The 10,373-nt window shown below is 34.4% G+C and overlaps 1 protein-coding gene across 6 annotated transcripts in view; it reads right to left on the minus strand.

The window, feature by feature from the left end:
- Nucleotides 1–3,653: 3,653 nt before the first annotated feature.
- Nucleotides 3,654–10,373, minus strand: part of LOC144977424 (ciliary microtubule inner protein 1-like) — a 202,878-nt gene continuing 196,158 nt past the window's right edge. For 3 of the 6 annotated variants that reach the window (XM_078922624.1, XM_078922623.1, XM_078922622.1), the window contains 3 exons: nt 8,068–8,149; nt 5,699–5,808; nt 3,654–4,754 (listed from right to left, as the gene is read on the minus strand). In XM_078922624.1, coding sequence (XP_078778750.1) covers nt 4,586–4,754; nt 5,699–5,808; nt 8,068–8,149 — 361 coding nt within the window. In that variant the 3' untranslated portion in view covers nt 3,654–4,585. The remainder of the gene's footprint in view (nt 4,755–5,698; nt 5,809–8,067; nt 8,150–10,373) is intronic. The other 3 variants (XM_078922627.1, XM_078922625.1, XM_078922626.1) reach the window with 1 other exon arrangement.

Genomic DNA, 10,373 nt, shown 5'->3' on the forward strand with positions numbered 1-10,373 from the left:
CTTTACTAGCCTATCCTGCTTCTTTGGTTTGTGATTGTATTTTTGACAGGGGATATTTTTTTTTTCTGTAAATCTTCTGTCTGTTTGTTCTTGGTTATTTATAATTTAGCTTATGATATCTTTAGGTTATGATTTTGATTGACATTTGTACTATTTTTGTTAGATTGCTTGTCTTTTTGTTTCAGCGGTCTCTCATATAACCTCAATTGTGTTGGAAGAGACCTAAAGCAACAAACAAAAAAAAAAAAAAAAAATGAACCAATTCCCCAGTCTTCCTTTTTTCTTGGGTACTTTAATTGTAATTCTAGAACTTTCTACTATCCCATTTTCTTCCATTTTACTGGCGATGATATGACCTAACATGTGTTGCAAGCACCGTAAAACCCTTAAAAACAAAAAACAAACCTGTCACTGTCACCTATCCCTGGTAGGGGCTTCCTGACCTCCCACGACCACGATGGGCGGGGAGGTCACGTTTATTTACTTTGTCTTCTATCCCTCAACTGTTTTCCCTCTTCTAACTTCTACTTCATGAGACAAGACCGAATGGCTAGAGCTCAGGTGGTCGCTGTTTTGGATAAGTAAGTAAGTAAGTTTCTGTTGCTCTCTCTGTCTTTGTTCTGAATTGTTCGGGGTCATTAAAAAAATCTCAACTACATCTGGGGTCGATCTTGATCCCTTTGCATATGAAGTGAGTGCTCTACCAACTGAGATATTGTTATTTTGGTTATAAACTGAGCTTTTATATAGAGCAATATCCACAAAATGTGCTCAAAGCGCTTTACAAGGGGTCCCTGACCAACAGCAACACGTAACATGTAGAACTAGACATGATGCCTGTCAGGCGATACTACGTTTTTTTTTCCGGACAGAGACAACACTGTCAATGGCCAGGTACTCATTTACACCCGAGTACGGTGAGAGAATATAAGTAAAGAGCCTTTTCCAAGGACTCAACTATACACAGAGCGAGGCTCGAACTCAGGACCTTCCGATCTGAAAGCGAATGTCATACTACTAGACCACATAGCCTCACAGATAATAACAACAACAAATAATAATAAACAAGAACAGCGGTGTCCGTGGTGAAGTTTATTCAGTCATTGTGCAATTGGATAAGTTAAAAGTAAAAAAAAACAGCATTGATGCAAGATAATAGTAATAAATAGTGGTGATAAATAAATAAATAAATAAATAAATAGGTAATCTACAATATTTTTAAAATGAGATTTTTTTTTATTGAGTTTGATAAAAAAGAGCACTTAGGTTCGAAGGAGGTGTAAACGATTACCATTGAAATTGTACTAATAATAATAATACTTCCACAGAAAAGGTGACTTTTAACGGTGAAAGTGTGAATAATCTACCTGGAGCAGTAATTATTTATATTGAACATAGATTAATGTAACAACAGCTTCAAAGAAAGAAAGAAATACATACTTTGTACTGTACAGAACGTTTTGGGCTCAAAACACTTGTGCGACCAATTAACAAAAACTTTCAAAACGGTAATTCCAACTTTACGTAGAAACCAGGCAATCTTGATTAGATAGAAAATCTAGCGTCTATGAAAAGTGTTATCGATTTGATTACTTTTGTTGTGAGCTGAAGAAGGATTTTGAGTTTTGAGCCCAAAACTTTTGTTTATTTTGTTATGTATTTGGTTCTTATTGAAGATGTTGTTCTTTACCAGCATAGCACACACACAAAAAATAAAATAAAAAGCAGAGAAGAATTAGGAACCCAAATTGTAGCATTATTTAAATGAAATATTCTTAGCAAAATTATTTTTAATTCTACGTAATAAAAATTCACAATCTAATATCTTTACTTTTTCAGCATAGTCTGCTAAGATCTACCACAAATACTAATAATATTGAAACTGGTATAATTTAGTTCCTAATAATGGCTTTATCTAATGACTAGATTTTATATGGCCTACGCTTATTTAGACTTGTGCAGCAAAATAAAAATGATTAATATAATTATTTATGTTATTGGTCTAAATACATTCTATGTCGCCATCCAACTCATTTCTGTAATCTATCTTGATTTCTATTTGTTTTCCTGATAAAATTATTCTTGACAAAGATCATCTCCATTCTTTCACACTCGGGGGACATTATTCTAAATAATATTTTGTAATATGGTATAGATAGAATGAAGTTGACGTCACTCAAGTTTTGTTATTGTTTTTTGCCATCCATGTTTATGAGTAATTCTTACTTAACTGTATTATCTAGACTATAAATAAAAGTTCATGATTACACATAATTTTGTGTGTTGGTAGATTATATTTCTGGATGGCAATGTTATGAGATTCTTAGCCAAGTGCATACTGTCTATATATTTGGCTATCATCCAATTTCAACTTTATGTTATACCCTTATTCTAACAGTTGAAATAAGTCTTATGATATGATTTTAATACTAATATAATAGATGGACAGTGGCTGACCTGCCAACTGGGAAATTCAAAAAGTTGTAATTTTTAGGAGATAACAATTGTAGTCGCTATTATAGTAAACCTAAAAAATCACCAATTTACCCTCATAAGGATTTCATAACATTTCAAAATCCCTTTCATTTTTAATAAGTTTGACTGACTTAGAAATGCTTATGAAGTTATGAAATTGGATTGGAGCCAACATTTCGTCATTCTGCGGATTTTTCGTTAATCGTAGGCAGATCTGACAGTGGTGAGAAAATGTAGAGGAAGCTTATCCATATATGTGACCCACCGTATCAAAGCGGTATTATGTCGGGATCCACTCGAAAAGAAAAATTGAATTCATAGCCACAAATATCCAACTTGGGTTTAATTTCTGTACGTTATGGTGGAGTATGAAGACTATTTCTTGCATTGCAAAAACTTCTAAGCTCCAATTTCTCATCATTCTATCTCTAAATTCACTTTTTGGGGTCTGAATCATCCCGACATAATACCGTTTTGAAACGGAGGGTCACATATGTGTTTGTTTATTTATGTCCATAATACAATTTGTCTGTAAAATGCCACTTGAAATACACGGGGGTCGATACAAATCTCAGTTCATTTGTAAAAAAAAAAAAGATTTATTGTTCAACTTTTTAATTGATGAAGATAATTATTATTCTTGACATGATGAGTAAGACCAAAGGAATTAACAGTAACAGATATGAAATCGGCTATTCTGTATAATTTTTTGGTAATTATAATTAATGGTAATCCAAGATAAATTTTGAAGATAATATATTATAGTTTAAGTATAGCCTCTCAACCGTATTGTTTTAAATGTGTGTGAACAATTTCATTTAAAAAAAAAACTTCTTCCATCTCCCTCTGAAGTCTAAAATTACATTATGTATGATCACTGGTTATGATCTAGAAGTATTGAAGGAATGACATAGCATAATTATTGACGTGAAAAAAATAATATAGGAATGATAATAATAATGATATTAATAATAATACTTTCTAGGTTATAATAAAATAGTGAAATAAATCATGAGTAAGGCCAGGCAGAGTTGATTTGTTTTTAAAGGCATTTGTTCCTCGTATATGATTATTATCAGTAGTCATGCAACAATCAACAATACGATCTGTGTCAATTGAGGCTTGTCTGTACCAAAAAAAACCCCTAAAAAACATCTTTATAACCAACTTGAGTTTGCTTTTCTTTTTTTTTTTTTTTCTTGATTAAAAGTTAAATAGAATATAACATTCGGTTTTATATTTTTATAGAAATACGTCGGAGTATCCGGAGTTTGTGGATTTGGCATCCGTTATAAACTGTCATCATTATTCTTCAATCTAAAATATGTATGAGGCAAACAGCATCATTTATAGAAGTTATTGTCACATAACTACAATGGGATCCAGAAAAAGTCAACAACACCTGACCAGAAAATTTAGGTTGACATTAAACATGGTTGAATTTATCCAAAGTCAGTGGAAAACAGATAAAGAAAAGGAGATTTGGGACCAACAAGAAGTTTTGACTTTAAACAGAAATTGACTTTAAGTGTTGAGTTTATGCAGATTCCACTGTTGTTTATTGATACTTATTCTAGTTGGATTATCCATAGTCTTGATAAAATGTCAGCCAAAACGTGAAAGTTGTTGAAATTCATGAACTTTTTATCATTTATGAAAGATAAAATATTAAATCTTATCGTTCCATGAAAACGAAAGATAAAACTTTTTGCACTGTGTATTTTAATGAAGTTTTGTTTTATTTAAAGACCTCAAGAAAAGTGTGTGAAAGGTGCCAGACAAAGCAAGAAAGAAAAAAAAAAACACATCCCAAAAAATTAGTCTCCCATTAACGATGGTAGCAGGTCGGACCGGTAATCAGAAGGTCTGAGGTTCAATCCCCAGTCGAGGTAGATTGATTTTTTGGGATTGTTTTTTTCTTGCATTTTTTTTTTCTTTCAATCTTGATTTGTCTGACACCACCTTTCATACACACTTGTTCAGATCTTTATCTTACAACAGTGCCTGGTCCCTAGTTTCTTAATTTGTTATTTACTTAAAACCTTTATTAAAATCAACCCTGCCTAATCTTCAAAGAGTATATATTCCTCCACATGATTTCATTGTGTTGTTAGTCCACCCCTTCCTGTGGCCAGTTGAGCTGTTTGACGAGACCACCCTTGGGTTTGGCATAGCCGCCGTAGCGTTCGAGGGCCAGTACTTTGTCTGTGGACCTCCAACCCACCTGGCCCGACGTGGTTTTGGGTACTGGCTTCGTTGATGGCAGGACTTTGATGTATCTGATTGGAAAAAGTCATAAGCATTGTTTTACTATTTGTGACCCTTCGTCTCGAAACGGTATTATGTCGGAATGAATTGGACCCCGAAAAGTGACTTTAGAAATAAATTGATAGTAAATACCATTTTTGAGCTTTTGTATTGTGAGAAATTTTCTTCATTCTGTAACATAACAAATCGAAAGGAACCCCAAGTTTCGTCAATAAATTCAATTTTTTGCACCCAAGTCATCCCAACATAATACCGTTTAGAGACGGTGAGTCACATTATGTCGTAATTTGTAAAAAAAACATGTATTCTAAAGTTTGGCCAGGATAATTGTCCTTCAAATATTGATTGATCGATTACAATGACCGTCATATTATTATTTTTTTTTAAACTCTCAAATCAAGCCTGGGACTTCACTGGTCCTATCATTTTCACAAAGACAGCAGCAACAATGATACAGTCATTTTGCTGTTTTTTATGCTCTCTTGGTGATACCTGGTGGATCTGCAATAATATTCTAATAAATACTAGAAGAAATTAAGATTTCAACGAAATCAGGCCTCGTTGTTAAACCTTTAAATCTCTAGTCCCAAAATTAAACCAACAAGATATATCTCCCCCCCCCCCCCCCCCACACACACACACACACAATTTTTAAAATGCAAACCAAAGAAAAATAAAAAATACACACAAAAAAACCCAAAACAAAACAAAACTAACCAACCAAACTAAAATAGATAGCTTTATAAAATTTAAAAAACTAACAAATAAATGAAAATTAGAAGAAAAAGAACCCCCAAAGCACAAGCACAAAGAAAGCAACAACAATAAAAACAAAACAGAAAAGCAAAACTGGAAACAGCAACAACAAACAACCAAAGACTCTCTCTCTCTCTCTCTCTCTCTCTCTCTCTCTCTCTCTCTCTCTCTCTCTCTCTCTCTCTCTCTCAAGACTTACTTGTCAACGGGAGTGACTGGTGGAACTTCGATCAGATTCTTGACAGCCTTTCTGGCAGCCTCTCTCTTTTCCTTGTCCTGTTCACGATCTGGGAACTGGTCTCTCACCAACTGGAGATGAAGAAAAAGGGCAGAAGATAAGATAAAGGCTTTAATTGTTAGATTGGAATAAGAGAAACTTAATATTTTGTTTGTTTTTTTTTTTTGTTTTTTTTGTTTGTTGTTGGGTTTTTTTTTGGGTTCTTTTTTTTGATTGACAAATTTTAATAAATTGGAAATGAGTTGACGACTGGCCAGATAAATTGATGAAACTATGAATGAATGGATAAATGATATAGATGAGTTACATTAAATAAATAAATAGATAAATTAACGAATGAATCAAAAGATAAATTGAATTATTTCACCACTTAAGTTGAATAATTAATTAGATGAAAAAATAAATTGATAAACATTCATTTAATATATCAATATTCATTTAATAAACAAAGTGATAAATGAATAATGAATTGGAAAATGAATAAACAGATGAGTGAATAGATAAACGTAGATGTAATAAATAGCTAATAAATTTTAAAATAGTTTGATTTATAAATAAGTAAATAAATAAATAAAAAATAAAAATGGATACATCAGTAAATAAATGGACCAGTTGCACTCCCAATTAATCGTTATCAAATCGCACATCGCATTTGACATTATTGGGTTATGTATTGAAAAATCATATGGAATTTAATGTCAACAAAGATTCTGTTTGTCCACAAGAAATATTTTTAATAGTAAAGCAAAACAAACCAAAACAAAAAAAAACAAAAACAAAAAACAACAAAAAAGAACAGAAAAATAGTGCAAGATATTCATTATTAAATAATAGAATAATTAACGTTGATGTTAAATTAAAAGGCAAGATTTTTACAAGACTGAAACCCAAGAAAGATAATCCAGAATATCTTATCTGATTTACCATTTATTGTTTGTGTTCTTTCCCTTTGACTGTATCGCGTTCCTCCAAAGTTTTTATATCGCGGGTTTGAAATATAGATTTCAACGCTGTTTTTATTTATTTATTTGTTTATTTATTTATTTTTTTTTAAATATTGATTTACTTATTTATTTATTTGTTTATTTTTTTCATTCATTTATTTATTATTTCTGAGGCTATGTGGTCTTGTGGCATGACACTGTCTTTCGGATCGAAAGGTCCTGGGTTCGAGCCTCGCTCGGCGCATTTTTGAGTCCTTGGAAAAGGCTCTTTACTCACATTCTCTCACCGTACTTAGGTGTAAAATGAGTACGTGGCTGTTAACAGCGTTGTCCCTGTCTGAAAAAAAAAATGTAATATCACCTAACAGGCGTCAGTCATGTCTCGTCTTACATATTAAGTGTTGCTGTTGGCCAGGGATCCCTTTTTAAACGCTTTGAGCACGTTTAGTGGATATTGCGCTATATGAAGGCTCAACTTATATCTGTTTTCTTCATTTATTCTTACTGATAAATCCGCATTGTTTTCATTTCTTTTGTTTTTGTTTTTGTTTTTGCTTTTGCTTAAAATCACTTCTCTAGTAGATACGGTTAGTTGTTAAGAGTCGGACGCCACCGATAACTACTTCCCCTCGATACCCTAGGTTGTTTCCATCGATAATTAGTTTCCCTCGATACCCTAGTTTCCCTCCATACCCTAGTTTCCCTCGATTCCCTAGTTTCCCTCGATAACTGCTATCCCTCCATACCCTAGTTTCCCTCCATACCCTAGTTTCCCTCCATACCATAGTTTCCACCGATAACTACTTTCCCTCGATACCATAGTTTCCCTCCATACCCTAGTTTCCCTCGATACCCTAGTTTCCCTCCATACCCTAGTTTCCCTCGATTCCCTAGTTTCCACCGAGAACTGCTATCCCTCGATACCCTAGTTTCCCTCCATACCCTAGTTTCCCTCCATACCATAGTTTCCACCGATAACTACTTTCCCTCGATACCCTAGTTTCCCTCTATACCCTAATTTCCCTCCATACCATAGTTTCCACCGAGAACTGCCATCCCTCGATACCATAGTTTCCCTCCATACCATAGTTTCCACCGATAACTACTTTCCCTCGATACCCTAGTTTCCCTCCATACCATAGTTTTCCCCAATAACTACTTTCCCTCGATACCCAAGTTTCCCTCGATACCCTAGTTTCCCTCTATACCCTAATTTCCCTCCATACCATAGTTTCCACCGAGAACTGCCATCCCTCGATACCATAGTTTCCCTCCATACCCTAGTTCCCCTCCATACCCTAGTTTCCCTCGATAATTACGTTCCCTCGATACCCTAGTTTCCCTCGATACCCTAGTTTCCCTCGATTCCCTAGTTTCCAAACTAACCTCTTCGTAATCTGTTGTCAGAAAGTTCCAGTTCTTTGGCCAGGTTTTCGTGGCAGCGTATTCGTGGCCTACATGATCTTTCCTGTAAAGGTAAAGAGAGAGAAAAAAAATGAATGAATAAATAAAATTCCCTTTATTCATCCCATAGGGGACATTTTTCTCTAGGGTCTATTAATTCCAAGGGAAGACTGGAATATTCCAAGGGAAGACTGGAATAACCCAAGCGTCAGCCGCGGTGCAGCTCCACAAATTGATATAGGGCGAGGTGACTTGGTCAAGGCCACACAGTGCAGCGGCGGGTGATCGAACTCGGTAACGAGAGTTTGTTGAGATGATACTAATACATAATAGATATTTGTGAATACAACGCCGATAGAAGCTGTCGATTGTAAAAAGTAATGTGAAAAAAACAACAAACAAAAAGAAACCCCCCCCCCCCCAAAAAAAAAAATAAAAAAAAATAAAAAAGCGAAAAAGACAGCTTCAAATAAAAACAAATTTATACCCATAAAAAAAACCACCAAAAAACCCCCTCAAAAACAAAAACACAAACGTTTCGGGCTCAAAACCCTTCTTCAGCCACATTTTTTCCCTCCGACACGACACGCATTTAGTCTTACTAAGAAAATTGATGGCTTTGACACGTAATGATAATGCTAAAATCTCAATGCTAATTCTTAATATCGAATTGTCAGATTCGAGAACTCATCATTGTTTTATTATTTTATTTTTAAAAAAAATAGATTTTGATATGAATTGAAAATAATACAGGTGATGTCATAATTTGGGGTCATTGGAGGTCATTGGAGCTCATTGGAGGTCATCGGAGGGGTATGATCTAATACAATTCTTCTTAATATCAAATTGTCATATTCGAGAACCCATCATTGTTTTGTGATTTAAAAAAATAATTAGATTTTGATAAGAAAAGATAATAATACAGGTGAGGTCATAATTGGGGGTCAATGGAGGTCTTTGGAGGTCATTGGATGGGTATGATCTAATACAATTATTCTTAATATCAAATTGTCAGATTCGAGAACCCATCACTGTTTTGTGATTTTGAAAAAAAAAAGATTTTGATAAGAATTGATAATAATACAGGGGAGGTCATTGGGGGTCATTGGAGGTTATTGGAGGTCATCGGAGGTCTTTGGAGGAGGGGTATGATCTAATACAATTCTTGAACTCTTGTGTTTGAAATTTTAAACGCGTTCCCAATGCACGTCCATACGATAAAGAACTAACTGACCAAGTGTGTATGAAATTTAATGTGTCAGACAAAGCAAGAAAAAAAAAAAAAAATAGAAGAAAAAAACAAAACAAAAAAAAAACATCCCAAATAATCGGCCTGTCGACTGCTTTATTTGGGATGTGTTCTTTTTCGTGTCTTTTTTCTTTCTTGCTTTGTCTGGCACCTTTCACACACACACGTGTTCAGTTCTTTATCTTACACCGGTGCCTGCTTCTTAATTTCTTAATTTGATATGCTAATAAGATAAGATTGCGCAATAGCCATAGGAACGACGAAATTTCAATTGCACGAGTTCAAGAATCTTAAGTGTGGCTATGTGGTCTAGTGATGTGTCACTCGCTTTGGGATCGGAAGGTCCTTGGTTCGAATCTACCTCGCTCGGCGCATAGTTGAGTCCTTTGAAAAGGCTCTTTACTCACGTTCTCTCATCGTACTCAGGTGTAAAATGAGTATATGTCCGTTGACAGCGTTGTCTCTGTCGGAGAGAAAAAAAATGTAATATCGCCTAACAGGCGTCATCATGTCTTGTTCTACATGTTAAGTGCTGCTGTTGGTCAGGCACCCTTTATAAAGTACCTTGAGCATTTTGCTCCAAAACAACTTTTTGGCAGTAAGGGTTTTTTTTAAAAACTAACCCGTGATAAATTCTTCTTCAATTGAAATGAATTGTCACGATGCAGCAACTCCTTTTCTTTACGTCTTTTTCTTTGGTTGGCACCTGGTTGATACAGACATAAGACTGTTTGGAGACGCTGGGCCACAAATTCACAGCTTAACACTCAACCCTAACACCGACAATATCCTTAGTTTACCCGGGTTAATTTTACCCCATGCCTCTTTATTACATTTTTCTGAGACAAAATTATAGGCGTATTATCAAAGCTAATGTTTTTTTTTCTTTTTACATGTTCATGGTAGTTGAATAAAACTATCTATGCATATGCTTATTTTTAATACATTTTTTTTTCCAATTTTGAAAAGTATCAAAAATCTATCTCTAGGATTGAGTTGTTCGATAGTGACCCCCTCGGGCTGTCATAATCATTTAATA

This window comes from Berghia stephanieae, chromosome 7, assembly GCF_034508935.2.
Source record: "Berghia stephanieae isolate SIO BIC M18660-M18661 chromosome 7, UCSD_Bste_1.3, whole genome shotgun sequence".
NCBI classification, from domain to species: domain Eukaryota; kingdom Metazoa; phylum Mollusca; class Gastropoda; order Nudibranchia; family Aeolidiidae; genus Berghia; species Berghia stephanieae.